This window comes from Epargyreus clarus, unplaced genomic scaffold (assembly GCF_041222505.1).
Source record: "Epargyreus clarus isolate Ecla_fem2 unplaced genomic scaffold, WU_Ecla_fem_2.2 ptg000017l, whole genome shotgun sequence".
NCBI classification, from domain to species: Eukaryota; Metazoa; Arthropoda; class Insecta; order Lepidoptera; family Hesperiidae; genus Epargyreus; species Epargyreus clarus.
In genome coordinates, this window is record NW_027332225.1 from 1,139,758 (window position 1) to 1,158,800 (window position 19,043).

The following is a 19,043-nucleotide window of genomic DNA, read 5'->3' on the forward strand; positions in this document are numbered from 1 at the left end:
AGCATAAGTTCGAAGTCGGCAGAAGAAAAATCTTCTGAGAGGGAAGAGGGGTCTGGAATAAATAAATATATGTCTTTGAAATTTTGAGTTCCTCCTATATAAACGATTTGTTTTTCTCATATGCTATCGAGGTGCGAAGAAATATCATTTCAAAATTACCAATGGGCACAATGCCTATTGATTTTAAATATTTCGTTGATAATATATGCTACGTAACTTCGAAATAAAATTTACGTATAAATATAATAATGATTAATAACAAATCCAACGCGAACACAGCCTTATCAACAGAGCAATTAATAATGTAATGGTAATGATATTAATAACATGATTTGAAGTTGAACAGACACAAAACGACGACCGCACTCTAAGCGAGATCAGTCGCAGATCTGATGGAGTGACACCAGCATGGGTGGCGCAATCATATGTAAGTAAAACTTACTATTGTTTGTCTAGTAATGTTGTCTTTAAATACTGTGGCTTCAGTATAAAATAGAGAAACCTTCTTAACGTGGAGGGGGTAGAAGTAGTATGTTTAGACAGGAGAGGTGCAAAACGACACCTATTTCTGGCGAGAAGCAATTCTATGTTGCATTGAGAGGTGTAAATTGTAGATGCTGGCTGACTTACATATAAGGGGACCCTTTTAGTCCTCCAGGGTAGCGACGCACCTGTCAGCTTCAGGTAAAACCACTGGTCTATATAAAGATGGTTACTGCTGTCTTTCGACGGCTGTGACCATTTAGTATCAGATGGATAGCAACCTAGTGTGCTTCAAAAAAGTTGACACAAGGCTTGAACCAGATAGCAGCAGCGTTATTGAGTGAATTTACGTATTCATCTTCTGCAATCGCAAGCTGTTTGTCAATTACAGAACAACGTGTCCCTTTTTTAAGAAATAATAAAATAAAATAAATAACGAAATAAGGAATATATGAGTATGCAAAATTAAATTAAGTAATAAATACTGATGAATAAATAGCAGTGGTAGCCTAGTGGTTAAGAAACTCGGCCTCTAGGGGTCCAAGGTTCAAATCCCAGGCACGCAACTCTGACTTTTCAAAGTTATGTGCGTATTAGATATTAATTATCACATGCTTAAACGGTGAAGGAAAACATCGTGACGAAATCTGCACACCTGAGAGATTTATACAAAAAATCGTAAAGGTATGTGAAGTCACAGTTGGCCAGCGCGATGGACTATAGCCTAATCCTTCTCATTCTAAGAGGAGATCCGTGCCCAGCAGTGGGATAATAATGGGTTAATGTTAATAAGGGTGATGATGATGATGATGATGATGATGAAGATGATGATGGATAAATATTTTAAGTCTTGAAACCATAGGTAGGGACTGGTGATTAAAATCTTAAAAATTGATGCAGTAAACGCACAAGATACGATAGATGATCTTACTAAATCTCGGCTGCGATCATGGGACGCTTCAAAGCAGCAGTAGAATGTTACTATCTCCTAATTAAAATGACGTGAAGTGGTACTCTCTTAAGTAAACAGTAAATCGTACTCTTATCAGTACTAACAAAAGTTTTCGAATCGAAAATAAGTTACCAAAACGCTGCTATTCCTACAAACTGAAATGAAATTCTTCACGAAATTAATTGTATCTTTAAGAGAAAATTCAGATCTATAAAGGAAGGGGTTTACCACTTTCCTGATAACACTGTTAAACGGGACAGTGCACATTTTTTCATTCACGAATTTCAATATATGTAAGCATACTTCATATACTTAAATTGATATAAAATATTTTATGCGGTATTACGAGTATGAGTCCAATAACTCTATATCAAAATGAATATTATTATTTATTAAAAATAAATATATTGTATGGTTTCATTCAGAATATCAACTTCAAATTTTCAAATCTAAAGTTGATTTCTAACTATTATTTTGTTTGTTAAAAATATATTATCCCAAAAAAAAGAAATACATGACAGTGTTGAAAATACAAAATTTTGTATTAAAGTATTTTGTCTATGAGTATGTATGTAAGTTTTGTGTATATGTTGTAGTTAATAAAATTGTATTAAGTGCATCAAGACATTTCCTTTCTAATTTACTTGATTAATGCAATTACTGAAATTGATACTAATAAAACACTTTTGTTATTATTCTTATAAACGCATTGCCGTAATAATGACTCGATTGTTGTCATAATTGTTAGAAAAAAGCGAATTTGCGCCTGGCGTATTTTCTAATGTACAATAATGAACGATTACATTGTAATTGTTATATCGCAATGTATTGTTTGACATCGTTATAGATTCACACGCATGTAATTAAAAAACATAACATCTTGTAAGGTGAAACGGAAATTTTCAGCATCCTGGAGTCTAGTGACTGAAGTGACTAGCTCTTATTGAATAAAATTCTAGTAACAAATGGACGTTATGATTCCCAAATTTTAAGTGACCACCGTTGCCAAAACACCTTTTTTTGCGTGAAAAACTCTGCATGGATTTCTCTTAGTCGCGGAGGCAATGGACGGGTGAAATGATAAGCCGGACTCTACTTAGAAATGGACCTACTATAATAATATGCCGGGACTGCGGACCCGATACCGTCTTCTCTTCTTAAGGCTCTATTCGGGATAGACTTAGAGATACCTACTCCATATGTTTTATATGCGCACAGGAACAACAAAAAATAAAAATGATAAAATTACGTACAAGACTATTTTAAGACAAGATTTGTTTATACTTAGCTATTAGTTAACCTTTACTTCTTTAGTTCTAGTGACGTCACTAATCGCGTATGCCCACGCCGTCGATATAAAGGTCATTGATAAGCCGGAACTTAAGATACGTTTAGAAAACAACCCTTTGGGCGGCCTAAACGTTGTATGTGATCGCAGTAAGTATACTTAATTATAATAAGTGGTAAGTAACCTAATATTCTGTTATATCGAGGGGCTCCAAAGCAGTGAGAAGAATGGGTTTGGAAAAAGCCCTGGGCAGAGGTTGAAATTGCCGCTGCTTATATGGATAGTTTGGCGAAAAATGTTCTTCAAAATAAATAATCTACAAAAATTGAGGCCTAATAATAATAAAAAAGTCCAAAAATACACATTTTTCACAAAATAATATAATTAGTAGGTAATAGCTGACGTGATATTAGTAAAGTTAGAAAACTATGGATTTAACCTATTAAATTTCTTTTCTACTTCCATTTTATCGCTATTTCAGATAAATCTCAAGATCTAACTTCGAAGATCTAACTTTGAAGGTGGTAGAACCCTTTGTGGTTCGACTCTTATCTCGAATATCTAATCCTATCTGGGGTTGATTACAGATGTCGATGGGCAGCAGTAGCCACTTACCATCAGGTGGACTGTAAGCTCGTCTGCTACTCCTATATTATAAAAAAAACTCTAACTCATAATTCCACGAAACACTGACTATCACACATACCATCTCACTGTATCTACCTAATTTTCAGAAAGCATATCGACAGTAATATCAGTAATCGGACGTACAACCGGGGAGATAAAGGATTTCGTTGAGGACGGGGATGTGGTCATCCAATTCGGTAACGACACCACCCTGAGGGTATCAGCTGACGAGATCGCTGGGGACAAGGCCGGTCACGTGCTCACCATCACTTGGGAAGCTCCTAAGACCACGCGATTGGAGGATTGTGTTAATCTAGGTATGGAATCAGAGTTGAGGGAATTTTAGCTTATCTAGATAAGATAGCGTTGTAACTGAGGCAAGTGTGGTCAACCAGAAAAGCAATGTTAAATAGGAGAAACTATAGTATCTGCAAATGTGGCCGTATTTATAATACCTACATGATTGCGCGAAATTTGTAGTGGAAATTTTCAAATTCGATCTTCGGTAGGTAAATAATGGATCGATGGATCGATAACGGCCAGTAGGCGCTGCGGTCTTCGTCCAATCCATTTTCACCAATAGTTCGCCATAATATTCTTAAATTTGTATGTAGTTTACTAAAGCACAATGTGGAAGAACATAAAACCAATGCAAAACATTGAAAGTATTTCAGACGGTAAATTCTGAAATAATTTTTACAGGTACAAGTCATTGGTATGGAGGTCCTGAACAAAAACGCCAATACTGGCCCATCGAACGACTTGTTCTCCAGGACTATTCCTACGTCACCAAGGAAGCGGACAACAGCGCCATCGCTGAACCCTACTGGCTGAACTCCGATGGCATATTTTATTACTTCGACAAGAAGGTCCCGCTGTTCATCGATCAGAATTACTTGGAAAAGAACGCAGCTTGCTTCATAGCGGAAATAAAGCCACCTTACTCCAAGAAGAGAGAACGAAACGACTTGGTGTATGCTGTAGGAATATTTGACGATGTGAGGACAGCTCACGAGTATGCCGTTGAGCGATATCTGAAGAAACCCACTGGTATACCCGATGAGAGAATGATCACGTACCCGATTTGGTCCACATGGGCAAGATACAAACGTGACGTCAATCATGATGTAGTACTGAAGTTTGCTGATGAAATCGTGAGCAACGGGTTCCCTAACAGCCAACTGGAGATTGACGATCTTTGGGAAGTCTGCTACGGGTCTCAAACTGTCGATGAAACAAAGTTTCCTGATATGAAGACAACTATTGACATGCTGAAAGCTAAAGACTTCAGAGTGACGCTATGGACGCATCCGTTTATTAACAAAGGCTGTGAGCCTTGGTATTCTGAAGCTTTGGAAAAAGGGTTCGTAAACATAATATTCCACGTTTTTCAACAGGTTTTTAAAAAAGTACATACAGATTATTTATGTGTGAAGCTCGATTATATATGTGACGATCGACCAGGATCCCTGACGGCATGCGACGACAGTTGCCGTCGACAGGCGGCAGCAAAAGGCGACCGTCGTCAAAATAAACTGTCATTCACGTATTAGTTGATTCTCGCTCGTATATTAGATTAGCTCTATTAGCTCCCTCAGAGGAAGTATATTAAAAAATATATCACGTTTTCAGATATTTAGTCCCCTCCGAATACAACTCGGTAGAAACCAGCTGGTGGAATGACAACGAAACCACGACAGCGTACATAGACTTCACCCAGCCCGAAGCTCGCCAATGGTACGCGAACCGTTTGAGAAATCTACAGACACTGTACGGAATTGACAGCTTTAAGTTTGATGGAGGAGAGTCCAGTTGGACTCCGCAGGTAAGATACTCATAGGTGATTTGATCTCTGTCTGATGTCTGTCTGTCTCTGATCTTAACCCGATCTTAAATTTATCTGATACCTATTTTTCTGAAATAGTCATAAACTTCTTAAAGAAATCTACGAAAGAAGCGAATGACAGATTGAAGATGAATGAAAGATTCATTCGAACATCCGTCATGGAAGTTCGGATCCAAATATTCCTCGCCGTTTACCGGCATGAATTTTTACATTACACCCCATTGTAACTAATTTATATTCAAAATTTTGGAATTGCTTGATGCCAGGTGGCGGGGTTTTTCTGTCGAGTTCATTTTTATGTAATAATCATAAAAGTAAAATTAAGATCTATTTTGATAATAGTTGATTCATGTATGATGTACCTATATTTAATTTATTCAGATTCCACAACTTCGAGGAGACATCATGGATCAGCCGGGAGTAATAACGGCAGACTACGTGAGAGATGTTGCCTTATTTGGACCCATGGTTGAGGTCAGAACTGGATATAGGTAAGGATAGAAGTATTTTGAGATAAAATTACCGTTTGTTCTCTAAATAATTAAACATGTTGCAATAAAGTCTAATAAAGAAAAAGAACACTTACAGAATACATATTGATGTCTTCTCTTAGAATTTTTATTTATTTCATTTTTGTAAAAGTAAAATTTCAACACACATCAAAAATTTCCCAGAACCCAAGATCTGCCGATCTTCGTCCGTATGATAGACAAGGACTCGTACTGGACATTCGAGAACGGTCTCCCGACCCTCATCACCACTTTACTCCAGATGAACATGAACGGCTACCCGTTGGTCCTGCCTGATATGATCGGTGGTAACGGGTATAATGAGCCCCCGAACAAGGAGCTCTTCATCAGATGGCTCCAGGCCAATACGTTCATGCCGAGCATGCAGTTCTCTTATGTGCCATGGGATTTTGACAATGAGGTAAGGCTTACTAAAAACAATTTAAAATACATACTTTTGCCCTTAACGTGTGATTTTCTTGAAGTTTCTAAAATGTATATTCTCATAAAATGTGTGGACATTTTTTTTTTTTTTTTACAACTTACAACAGTCAGTATTATTGGAGATGTACTTGATGTCTTTGTAATTCCTGTTACTTTTGTATTCCTTAAATTTCTCCAGCTCTTCTACTATTTCAAGGATAAAAACAGTAAAACATCCTATTGAAATACATATTAACAGCCAATCGTTTAATTTGCGTCACTTCTGCCAGTGCACAGAGGATTAAAACACCTCAATTAAATATCTATAATAAACGACTAAATTTGTTTCACGACGCCTTAAAAGAGCAATATAAACCCCATTGCAATGTCATAAAAAACTTATTTTCTCCGCAGACAATAGCAATAAGCAAGAAATACGTATCCCTGCACGCTCAGTACGCGCCCGCGATCATCGCGGCGTGTCAGCGCGCTGTGGCAGCGGGCGCGCCCGTCAACCCGCCCGTGTGGTGGGCCGACCCTAGCGACACCGCCGCACACGATATATGGGACCGTATGTACTTGCTTTTATATTTATTATAAAGTGTACTGTATGTAAAGTCTGTGCCAAACTTCTAGTCGGCTCTGAATATAGAAACGAGTCGCGTCGTAACAGCAATTTGTAAGTATCAGCGGGACAAGGACAGCACAGGATCCCCCGGCACCCTCCGCTGTCTGCTCTCGCCCGCGGGGACATAGCGCAGATAGTGTGCCCTTATGGCAGCCACACACGATACAGTATACTTGCGCAAGCTTGGACTGCGCAAGTATACTGTAACGTGTGTTGGAAGATAATTGCGCAAGTTGTTCACTTGCACAAGTTCTTTAAAACGTTTACGTTGCTACGGAGTACATGTTTGTAGCTGTGTTCGACACCTGCGAACTACACCTGCACGCAACAACTTCAACATAGCGTTTGTTTAACGACATATTTAAAGTTTTTTCTGTGAGATTCAAGATGTAGTCGGGGTTTTTATTGTAATAGCGAATAAGTTACCCATGAAGGATTGGGCCACCTTACATATTTTATGTTTAGGTATGGATAGTTTATTTCTACTTCTAGTATTATAGTTATGGTGGCTACTATTTTTTTGGAACATATCAGTGTTTTCTTACGTACATTATATTAGATTATTGACTATGTACCATATAATGTCCCCTTTTCTCTTTGGGCTCAAAACCCAAGTACGTTCATCCAGAAGTCTATTATTTTATCTTCACTAACACCAATAACAACACTGCTTACATTTCAGAGTATCTCCTGGGTGAGGATATCCTAGTAGCACCGGTGGTAGAGCACAGCGCTCGGGAGCGTGACGTATACCTCCCAAAAGGCACGTGGCGGGAGGGAGAGGGAACCAAGATACACCAGGGAGGAGACTGGCTTAGACGGTACCCCGCACCCTTAGATACCCTCCCATACTTTGTTAGGGTCTGAGTTCCAAGGCTTTGAGAACCAACGAAGAGCGCATCGAAGCAACGAAGAAAGAACCGAAGATTTCGCATAAGAAAAATGTATACGAAATATCAGTAAATATGAAAACATGATTTGATTGTTTTTTTGCTAATCGACTGAAAACGACGAAAATCTCAACTCTTTAAGTTAACTCTGAATTTCGTTTTTTTATGTTTTATCAAGGTATTTTGATTTTGTTTTAATATTTACGATGGTAACATAAAACGATTGGTTTAGGTTTGTCGATCGGTATTATCGAAATTGTTGATTTATATTATAATTTTCAAATACATAACTAACAACGATAAAGGCAGATATTTTCTGTATATAAAAGCCGTATCAATCTTATTTATTTACGTCTATATAACAATATTCTGAGAGGGGACCCATGCCCAGCAGTGAGACAGTAATGGGTTGATGATGATGATGATTATATAACTGTAGATGGCGCTATTATTAACTTTGTTTGCCTTAAATTTAATATAAGTTTTGTAATTACCCCCTACGTAATATTTACTACCAAAATGAATAAAACCACATCAATACAATAATAGCATAAGTTTATTTATGTTTCACGTGTTAAGGACGACGGCTTGCACTAGACCGGCGCCGAGGGTTCTAAAGTCCTCCAGTAGGGCCTCGATATTCACTTTGTACTTTATCTCACCATCCACTTTCACTGGTTTTAGGGCATTCGTAGCTCCGATCTATAACAAAAAATATTTTTGAGTAAAATAAGTGCAAATCAGACCGGCTTTTTTAAATATAAGAGTAGCAGACGGAATGCAGTCTACCTGATGGTAAGTGGCTACTGCCGCCCATGGACATCTGTAATAAACCCCAGATAAGATATATGAGGTCAGAGAGACGCGCTGCTACCCCTGAGGACTAAGTTGGAACGCCTCAGAAAAGTATATCTCCCTTACCACACACTTCAAACCAGAACACAGCAGCGCTTAACACTGCTTTTATTAGCTTGATATAGGTGTGGCGGTGGTGCCGCCGGAGTCGAACCACAAAGGGTTCTACCACCTTCAAAGTATTACCAGTAATAAAAATATATATATTACACTAAAATAGCATTTCAAATATTAACCAGTTCAGAGAAAAACAATTACCTGTAGTTCCTTTTCTTCATGGATGTCAGGTTTCCACAAGACCGCGATGACGTCACCGCCGTACGCATCATGAAAGAACACCGCAAACTCGCTGTACGCATTCTGTAAATAAAAATATATAATTATATACTGCAATGTACAATGCAATTCGGGATTCTGATTCACGATGTTTTTTCAACCTATACTTAATATAGAAATAATAAAGGAGCATGCAGTCCACTATATAAGATTGACATCAGTAATCAGCCATAAGATTAGTCTTTTAGTCGATCACAGCGCTTAACACCACTCTTATTAGGCTGAAATAGGTATGGCGGTGGTGCTGCCGGAGTCGAAACACCGATGGTACTAACACCTTCACAACATCTCTTCAGAAATAACCATGTCTAACTTACCCTTAACTCCTCCAAATACTTTTCGACGGGATTGAACCCGACAACGGGTATGACGTCATCGGCGAGCTTGTCCGGCGAACCCCTGAGCTGCGGCCGCATATCCACCCTCTCTGTCACGTGCGGTACGAGCAAGCGGGACAGGTATATTAGCACGTCGTACCCCGTTAGAGATGGCACGAATGCTCCCTGAAATTATATAATAACGTATTGTAGAAGTTAATCATCGAGAGCTTTACCAGATTACATTTTAAGAGAAGAATCTTACATATCGAATTTTAAAATATTATCGATAGTATCATACATTTTGAATAACAACACATGCGATGTGATAACGAGTATAAAATTTTAAATCGATATTAAAATTTGCTTTTTCGGTTTTTTATGCTTACACAAGACATAAATATAATTGAAATGTCAACAGAAAACAGATCACAATGCTACCAGAAATCAGATCAACAAGAGAACTCGATATGACTACTAAAATAAATATAAATATATTACCCGACATTAAATGTACTCCCATAGTTCAAAAGTCGATATCATCTTAAAACTAAATACCTTTTACAACCTAACCTTGTAACCTAAACAACCCTTACCAGTATATTGTCCGTGTAATCCTCCAGCAAAGCCCGTTCTACGTACTCCAGTGTAGCTTTCGCCAGGGTCTGCGCCCTCGCCAGTACGTTGGGTGTGGGGGCGGAGCGCCCCCATATGCCGGGGAGCTCCCCGTCATACGCTGTTACGATATGGATGCATGGTGTTTGGGGCTCGCGTTCGGAAAACTTGCGTTCTAGTTGGGTTATCTCCTCGCCTGGAATCGAGATGATTTGTTGTGTAACTAGTATTGGCATTGGGGGTAAAATCTACGTAATTTGCACTATAATTAAATTATCTTGCCCCTTCTTCCAATTTTCGAAGTGAATGTATAAAATAGGGTATAAAAGAATACTTGGCCCTGATTTATAAAGCATTTATGTGGAGAAAATCTCGAATGCAAAAATGTAGATCACAAGGAATGAACATTGGTTATAGACTTAAAAACTCATTCGTAAATAGGATTGAAATTTAACCTAAGGTTACCTAAATATGCAATAACATCCTATGTGCTATAACTTACAATGAAAATCATAATATCTAATATTATAAGACAAAATTAACATGAGATGGTAATGTCTTCTCAGTCAAACCACTAAGAACCCAACATTAAACACTCACAAACAAAACAATAAATATTATATCAAATACAGGGTGAATCTCCATAAAGTGCACATATTGAAACAGGTAAAATTAAACCGCATTTTGTCGACAAAAAAAATTAAAAAAATAATAAAAAAAAATTTTTTTGGGTTTTACGACCTTTTGAAGTTTTTTTTTGGAATTGTGCACCTAAAGTAAATACATCGCTATAACTTTTGAACTAAAAGAGTTATCATGTTCAAACAAAAATTTCAATGAATGCCAATTATAGGCCGTACTGATCCATGAAAAAAAAAACAAAAAAGTTTATCTTCCCAGAAAAAAATAGTCAGATTAGTGTGAAGAAAGCTATTTTTTTAGGTTAAATTTCAGTAATCGTGAATTTCCTCAAAATAATCTAGGCATTTTATTTTATTTTTATTATTTAATGCAATTCTACGTCGTATTAGCTTTCAAACACTAAAAAAAGCATGCCTCTAACTTAAGTATAAAGTTTCCTACGAGCGCTTAAACAAAGGCAGTTCTTAAGGGTGTTGGTAATAAATAACATTTTTAATACAAACTAGTGTTTTTCTTTAATTATTAAAGATTTATTTTATTACTGTTTTATCACTTTAATATCGTCAAAAATAAGAAACTACCATGAATTTACCATTGAAACATATTTTTGATAGTTTCCTTTGTTTATATTTTGGACATCTAATTATGGGTCGGACTATACCAGTTTTATTAGGGCGCACGTGCGTCGCGTCTTTTTTTAACGTTCCTAGCAAACTTTATACTTGAGTTAGAGGCGTGGTTTTTTTAGTGTTTGAAAGCTAATACGACGTAGAATTGCATTAAATAATAATAAAAAAATAAAATGCCTAGATTATTTTGAGGAAATTGATGATTACTGAAAATTTTACCTAAAAAAAGTGCTTTTTTGCACTAATCTGACATTTTTTACCTGGGAAGATGATTTTTTTTTGTTTTCTTTTTTCATGGATCAGTACGGCCTATCATTGGCAATCATTGTTATTTTTGTTTGAACCTGATAACCCTCTTAGTTTAAAAGTTATAGCGATTTATTTACTTCAGGTGCACAATTCCCAAAAAAAAATTCAAAAGGTCGTAAAACCCAAAAAAATTTTTTTTAATTTTTTTTTATATTTTTTTTGTCGACAAAATGCGGTTTAACTTTACCTGTTTCAATATGTGCACTTTATGGAGATTCACCCTGTATAATACATGTCACAAATATCTTACGAGTCATATCCTCATTAAAGTCCAACACGATCATCTCCTTCCCCCAATCTGTATCAACCAGCTTCTTCAACACCCTCAGTAGCCCAGCAGTGGGCTGGTGTGGGGGGGAGAGTGGGCTACAGTGGACAAAAGTGGTAGCTACGAGTAGCTCAGCTACAGCGGGCGGGAAGTGCGGCGGTGATAGCAGGTGAGCTGACAACCAACGTTTGAACACACACACTGTTGGCCCGTAGGCTGGGTACTTTGTGTGTAAACTGAAATATTTAACATTATACTTTATAAGAGTGTAACATTAATCCTATTATGAACTTTGTGATTTTGAAGGTGGTAGAACCATTTGTAGTTCGACACCGGCAGCTCCATTGCCACACCTATTTCTGCTTATAACAGCAGTGTTAAGCGCTGCTGTGTTCTTGTTTGGAGTGTGGTAAGGGAGACAGACTTTTCCGAGGCATTACAGCTTAGTCCTCAGGGGTAGTGGCGCATCTGTGGCCGACCTCAGGTAGAAATACTTAATCATACTACTCCTATATTATAAAAACATAAAAGTTTTATTGTGAGGTCTAATTCGTGTATGGCAGTCACGTAATATGAGTCACTACAGCCAATTATTTTTTTGTTATTACAATGACATGACATTTTAATGGTGGTTAGAACATTTTGTGGTTCGATTCTGGAGCACCATCATAAGACTTTTTCTTTATTATCACAGCATTTTCATTGCGAATTTTCAAAGAAGATATCCTTATTTGAGCATCCCAATTTAATTCTCAGTGGTAGCAAGGTATCTGTGGCAGAACTCAAGTAAGACTTTAACTTATCTGAGATTGATTCCAGATACCCCAGACAGATTTAGCGACTAATAAACTTTTGTTCCCTTCCAATATAATATCAGACTTAAATATCGAATAATTATAGTAAAATACAAATCCTTGTTACCTTTAAAAATAGAAATGGTATATGAAAAATGAAACTAACCCGTGCAAAGCGCCCCTTAGTCGCGGCATCAGCACCGTATCACACTGCAGCTTAACACTATCCTCACTCTCTTTAAACTTCACCACACCCTTTTGCACCTCGCGCCGCAGCAGGGTTACCTCCTTGGGGTGTGTTATCTGCAGTCTGAACACTAAGCCGTTCTTCAAAACGTCGATATGAGCAGGATAGGGTTGGGCGGGTAAAGAGTATTGTTTTGTGAGGCGATCGGCGATTTGTAGGTTGAAAGCTGCTTTCAAACAGCGGAAGGCTTCGATGTCGCCCGGCCATTTGCCGCTGTGACCTTTGGGAGAAAGGTGGTACATTATTTTTTGTATTTTTGTATATAAAGTTGGATAACATGGACATAGTTAAATACATATATTCGCAAGCACATAAACACACATATACTAGCACACGCACAAACATATGTGTGTTGCAAGTGAGACCGTGTCAATTTTTATAGTAATGTAAACATTGTATATAACTTTTTACAATAAATATCCGATTTGAAATGGTCAATAATAAGTAAGCAAAATTATTCTCAAGTCGTAATTTTGGATTTAATTATTTTATGATTTATCCTTCCTATGTTATCTTTTATTTTTAGGATGTTTGCTATTCAAAAAATATCTAATTTGTGTTTTTTCATACATATCCAAATAAACAAATGATTAATAATATACTCACCCAACTCCACGACAGCATGGTTAACAGGAGTATACTGGGGTATTCGGACATCCTTATCCTTGATCAGAGCAGCTGCCCCCCTCCGCCACACCTTCGCGTCAGCCGGACTGCCCACCGCTGGGCACGGCTCGCAGTAGCTGAACACTGGAGACACTCCTGGAGATAACAACATTACGTTATTTTTTACACTATGTACAGGTAGGTGTGTGGGTGAATGGATTAAAGACAGAATGAGTAGTTACATGAATGAATGAACGAATGGTTTGCTACATAGATTAGACTTGCTATAACTCATTTGCTTCAAATTAATTTGAGGAATATTCAATTTAATTTTAATAAGAGCATGTGACATATTGAAAGAAGAATGAATGATGACATGAATGGATGAATGAATGATTTGCTACATAGAGTATAATTAACATAACTTATTTTCTTCAACTTAAGATATGAAATTTAATTTGAATAAATAAGCAGGTGACATATTGAACGTCAATTTACAATGGGTATTGGCTTTGATTTAATTATTATCATTTAATAAAAATATCCCAATAGTAGTTATATACACTGACAACTAAATATACAGTGCTGCTTTAGGAACAGTGAAAAGTAATGAAACTGTTAAACATTCCACGAATTATCCATTTAATCTACTAAAAATGTTTAGCATTGTAAAGTGTACAATTTACATACCATACACAGCGCTGACATCTAGCGGCATTTCCGCCAACGCCCTCACATCTCGTCTCAGCTCGTCGAAAGCCCTTAACACTCTAAGGGCTGCCTCTTCCCCCTGCTCACCGCTATAGCCCTTACGGGCCGTCACGCTGTCCACTTGGTCGCAGATGTGGAACAGCTGGGTAGAAGGGATTCCTGGATGAATAGATATTTAAAAATATAAAAATAATTATTATGATGTGCGTATGTATTAATCTGACAATTTGTTATTTAATATTATAAATAATATTGGAAATATTTTGGTCATACCTGACTGTATATTTGCACGCCTTAAAGGTAAAATAAGAGGAAATAATACTTTGTGTTAACACCCATTGTACCTTATTTAGCAAACAAAGATTATGATTATGATATGCATTAAATGGTATTCATTATAATTAATAAATTATAATTAATAATTAATGGTAATTCATGTATGATCAATCGAAATAAAAAATATTTCACTGTATGATAAACATTTTAACTGAACAAATAAAATATTTATAAACATTTAATGTATTATAAGACTCAAGAAGAATTGGATATTACTATTATAATATTTTACAAAGTTTGTTTAAATATAAAATATAAAAACATATTAAATTATTTAAAAAAATGTTTTATAGATGTTTAGTTTAAACATGTACGAACTTTCGTTTTAACTTCAAATTCACATTGAAATAAAATAAATCATAAATACATTTTTTAAAGAAAACTTATGTAACTCGCTCCGTACATGTTGTTGAAATATAAATCTGTTTTAACAGAATCTGATAAACATAAATGATTAAAATCATTCTATCATATAAGTAAATTTTTGATAATAGCGATAATATTAACCGTATTTAAGTTGAAATAGATAGTCGACTATCTGCTTGCAAATGGCACGACGATCACTAGCGCCTTCCGCGGACCACACACACGCCTCCGTGATAGAGCCGTCTTGGAATCGACGAAGCTCAGATTTATCGCCCCAAAACGCTCTGGAATACAAAGTAATATAATTTTAAGACAACACAACACACACAATCGACGGGTCCTACGTAAACTGGTGCAAGTGCGTTTTCACAACTTTACAGTAGAGCGATTTGAATGTTCATTAGATCAGGTATAGTACTAAATACAAGAAATAAAAATATGGAATCCCTTGGTAACACAAATATTTTCATACAAAAAAATTATAAAGATAGACGTAGACTTTATAATAATAACAATAAGTATTACCTAAATTCCTCTGCTTCTGGTAGATTGGCTGGTGGTCCTTTGTCTACAATATTCATCGCATTTTCTGGATTCAGTATGAAACCAAATGACAGCTTCGGTTCATAACTAAAACAATAACAATTTTATTACTTTAAAATTTATTACTATAAAAAAAAAAACAAAAAAAGATACCAGCCGAATTGATAACCACCTCCTTTTTGAAGTCGGTTAAAAACAAGATTGTCACAATTTTTAATCCATCTTCATTTATTAGTGGTTGTTACTGGCTAGTTGACTTTCAAAGCTGTGTACAATTAAACAAAAATTAAAGAACAAAAGGTTGGCCACGTGTTGTCGTGTTGCTTGCATGAAGGCTTTATTGTAACTAACTTAACATTACTCTAAACCTATCTTATATTAGGAAGCCTTAGCTCCACACTACAGTATTTAGTTGCTTTACCATTTTAAGTAAATAAATATTTCTTACCCATCCTTCTTCGCTTTATCCGGAGTCTTCTTAACCGACCACGAGAAGTCAGCCTCCACAGCTTGCAAGATTAAGTCCACCCTATCACCCAACCCTCTTCCTAGCAAAGCATATATAACATCAGTTACCAGGGCCAGTTGATCCACCCCATAGTTTACCCTGGATGGTCTTGGAGATTTATCTAGAACTGACTCTATGATATTGGATAAGTTTTTGAACCTGAAAAATAATATTCATTTAGTATCTAATGCATATATAAGTATAATTGAAAAAATAATTAAAATACAAAGTACATAGTTGGTTATTAGTCAATTTTGCCATGAATTTGAGGCCATTTTGAATAAGTACAAAGAGGCCACTTTGTGTGTAAGACTTTCAGCCTTTCTAGTGATAATAATATGAAAGAGCTCTAATCACAGCTAGCAGCTTTCATTGTTTGTAAACCTTTTTGGTGAAAATTTTGAGAAATAATAACAGTAGCTCTGTTCATCTCATAGCATTGTATATAAAATATTATTATTGACGCTTAATTTTGTATTTCTCTATAAGCTAAACTTAAAAATGGCTAAATTAAAGAATTTTATGATTCTTTAAGATGTAAAACATAGTATTTATTCATATGTACGCTACACAGAATTCTAGAACTAAAATTGACTACATCTTATTATTAAAATACTAAATTCCTGTAGCCTCACCTCAAGATATGATCAAACTGCATCAACGGCAGCACAGGCGTCATAAACAGCGGTATAAAGCTGTTAATCTTGCCATTATCCAGCATATCAACTGCCAGATCACACTCCCTCCTCAATGCACAGTAGGTCCCTTTGCACATCTGCCAGCACACATTGTATGCTCCTGTACGATCTAGGAATACAACTGGGAAGTGTTGTAAGTATTCCTCTAGTGTGGTTTTACCCGTGTGGAGAGATATGCCTTTTGTGTCCCATTCGGATGATTCTGAATGTAAAGATATCTATTAATGAATTATCTGTTGTGACTGCTCAATACTGTCCAGATTTACAAATAATTAAAAAATACTAATAACATCAAATAAGTTCAGGAAACATAGGCTTATTATTGCATTGCATTATTATTGCGTAAAGCATTGAAAAGTGTAATAATGAAATATAAAGCATATTTTATGTAATTTTAAAGTGATTGAGGTAGGAATGGTCCAATTGCAATAAGAATTAGCAGTAATATAGCCTAGTGGTAGAAACCTGGCCATCTGGGAGGTCCTCCATTTGAAGTTATGTGTGCATAAGAATTTAATTATTACTTCCCAGCTATGCAGCGGAGAGTTTTTTAAAAAGTTCTCAAAGGTAGGTGATGTCTCCCAATCCAAAATTGGCTATGCAGTGGACCATAGCCTTGAACCATGACTCTGAGAGGCGACACAAGCCTAAGCATACTAAACACTAACAAAATGACAACCAGAACACAAAATAAAAATTTCAAAATCACTACAGTTATGTATAATACTTACTCAATGCTATCCACACATTCCTGACAATCTGATAACTGCTCATGATATTATTAATCCTCTTCGCCTGAACCAAGTACGCTACAAACAGACTGACAACATGCCCAGACACCTGTAGCTTACGTTGTCGTAACCAGATCTTCAACAGGACCACCGCTTGCCTTAAATTCTCAGAATTTTCAAACGTGTCTCTCAAAAATTGTTGATTTATTGATGCCGTTAAGTCACTTAAGATGCTACTATTGTAGTACGGTGTTGGTGGACCAACTTCAGTACTATCTATGTTATCGTCAGGAAATAACCACGATTCTCTCAAGTTATTACGAGTGGGACTGAATCTGTGTAATTTGTATGTTTCTTCTTCACAAGCCAGATTGATGCGCACTGACAAATGATTTCCAAGCTTCCCAATAGGTTTTAATTGCAGTAATGGTTTGGATTCACAGCCGTTTAACGACACATACTTTAAGTCTTCAATAGCATCAAATTTATTTAAATGTGACGCTATAAATGCTAAGTAAGCAGCGCGTTTGTTGTGATACCGATAATTTATTGAGTCGTTTTTAGTGTAAGTCTCCGCTGGCACTGTTATTAGTACATCTATAACAAGTTTAGAACTTATCGCAGTACCCAAAGCATATGAACCGACAATTTCAACATCTGTAAATTTGTGGAACTTAAACATTGTCTTTGTTTTAATTAAACTACTGCTGACCGGTATTTTGACTTTCAAATGCTTGGATAATGTTTTTTCAGTTAAGTCATACTCAGTGTCATCTTCAGGAATTTCAAATAAATGACTTTTGAAATTAGTGAACCATTCTTGGAACCGTTTAACCGTTTTTTCCTTCACCTTCACTTCTTGGAGTATTTCCTCTATTTGTAAGCGGAATAAATTAGAATTAAATAAACTCTCCGTCTCTTGGAGTCTATTCAGCTCGTTCACCGTGGGCTGACGGTACAGGCTCTTGGTTTTGATGCGCTTTTTACCGTCTTTCGTATCCTCTGCCGGTCTTTTGCCGTTCTCATTAACGTTGGCCTCATCATCTTCGGACATCGAAGTTTTTAACTCCTTAAAACATGAGCGTGTTGTGAAAATTTAGACAAAGTATTAATTATATAACTTAAGGAAGATATTGTTAATGCATAATATATCACGCACTTACCTTTTCAACCATTGTACAAAATATCCTTGATATTATATTATAAAATCAGTTAATATGTTAACATTTCTCAACACAGATTTCAATTCTCATAGGTTATAAAATTGTAAACAACATGCTGGCTGAAGTTCGAATGACATTTCATTGACAATGACATTAGGCTGATATCGGACCATTAAAAATGTTGCATCATGATAATACATTATTAAAGGCCATTAATATTTTTAACAATTTATTAGTTTTGTTAATCCGTGGCAAACAGTTTACGGACTATATACTTTTATAGAGCAGTCGTCCTATATAAATAGCACTTGGCCAGTGTGTTTGAATATGATGAATTCACTTACTCTGAGGAGAGACCAAGCCCAGCTGAGAGATAGTAATGGGTTGACGATGATTGCGGCTTCTGATTGACGATAAGATAAACCCATGGGACAGGTAAGGTCAATATAGTCATTTTTAGTCTCTCCGTGCGTAAGTTCATCCAAGCACTTTGCAACGGCTCATATAGTAACTTGCTAAAAAATAATTTGATTATTTGTGCAAGGAAACACGGATAAACCTGCGTTGATATAAAATATTAAATGCTTCAAAAAATTACGCACAAATAAGCCATATTCACGATTATCTTGATACTATACGATTACTACGGTGCTCAGCCACTCAACAAGGAGTTCTTCAAGACCATTATACATAATTATAAATACATATAAATGAAACAACAAA

At 36.2% G+C, this 19,043-nt stretch overlaps 2 protein-coding genes across 2 annotated transcripts; one reads left to right on the forward strand and one right to left on the reverse strand.

Annotated features, from left to right (window-relative positions):
* The first annotated feature begins 338 nt into the window (after positions 1-338).
* LOC140749170 (myogenesis-regulating glycosidase) lies at positions 339-7,733 on the forward strand. The gene is made up of 9 exons (XM_073082211.1): positions 339-427; positions 2,750-2,872; positions 3,458-3,667; positions 4,053-4,713; positions 4,983-5,175; positions 5,578-5,687; positions 5,871-6,126; positions 6,543-6,699; positions 7,439-7,733. Exons 1-9 carry the CDS (start codon positions 409-411, stop codon positions 7,621-7,623), a joined length of 1,914 nt encoding a protein of 637 aa, XP_072938312.1. The 5' UTR covers positions 339-408; the 3' UTR covers positions 7,624-7,733.
* Positions 7,734-8,184: 451 nt separating this feature from the next.
* Mat89Ba (nucleolar protein 6 Mat89Ba) lies at positions 8,185-18,456 on the reverse strand. The gene is made up of 14 exons (XM_073081890.1): positions 18,321-18,456; positions 17,158-18,226; positions 16,364-16,628; positions 15,669-15,887; positions 15,203-15,307; positions 14,819-14,961; positions 13,955-14,134; positions 13,265-13,420; positions 12,578-12,878; positions 11,600-11,853; positions 9,751-9,965; positions 9,155-9,340; positions 8,760-8,861; positions 8,185-8,348 (listed from the first exon to the last, which is right to left on the reverse strand). The coding sequence occupies exons 1-14, from the start codon at positions 18,330-18,332 to the stop codon at positions 8,214-8,216; spliced, it is 3,342 nt and encodes a 1,113-aa protein (XP_072937991.1). The 5' UTR covers positions 18,333-18,456; the 3' UTR covers positions 8,185-8,213.
* Between the last annotated feature and the right edge of the window lie 587 nt (positions 18,457-19,043).

What these genes read in the sequence shown, in the direction of transcription:
- LOC140749170 (XM_073082211.1), top strand. An exon ending in AAACGTTGTATGTGATCGCA is followed by an intron (nt 2,873 to 3,457) that starts GTAAGTATACTT and finishes CCTAATTTTCAG; the next exon opens with AAAGCATATCGACAGTAATA. An exon ending in GAGGTCAGAACTGGATATAG is followed by an intron (nt 5,688 to 5,870) that starts GTAAGGATAGAA and finishes AAAATTTCCCAG; the next exon opens with AACCCAAGATCTGCCGATCT.
- Mat89Ba (XM_073081890.1), bottom strand. An exon ending in GATAAAGCGAAGAAGGATGG is followed by an intron (nt 15,308 to 15,668) that starts GTAAGAAATATT and finishes TTATTGTTTTAG; the next exon opens with TTATGAACCGAAGCTGTCAT. An exon ending in CCAGAAGCAGAGGAATTTAG is followed by an intron (nt 14,962 to 15,202) that starts GTAATACTTATT and finishes TTTGTATTCCAG; the next exon opens with AGCGTTTTGGGGCGATAAAT.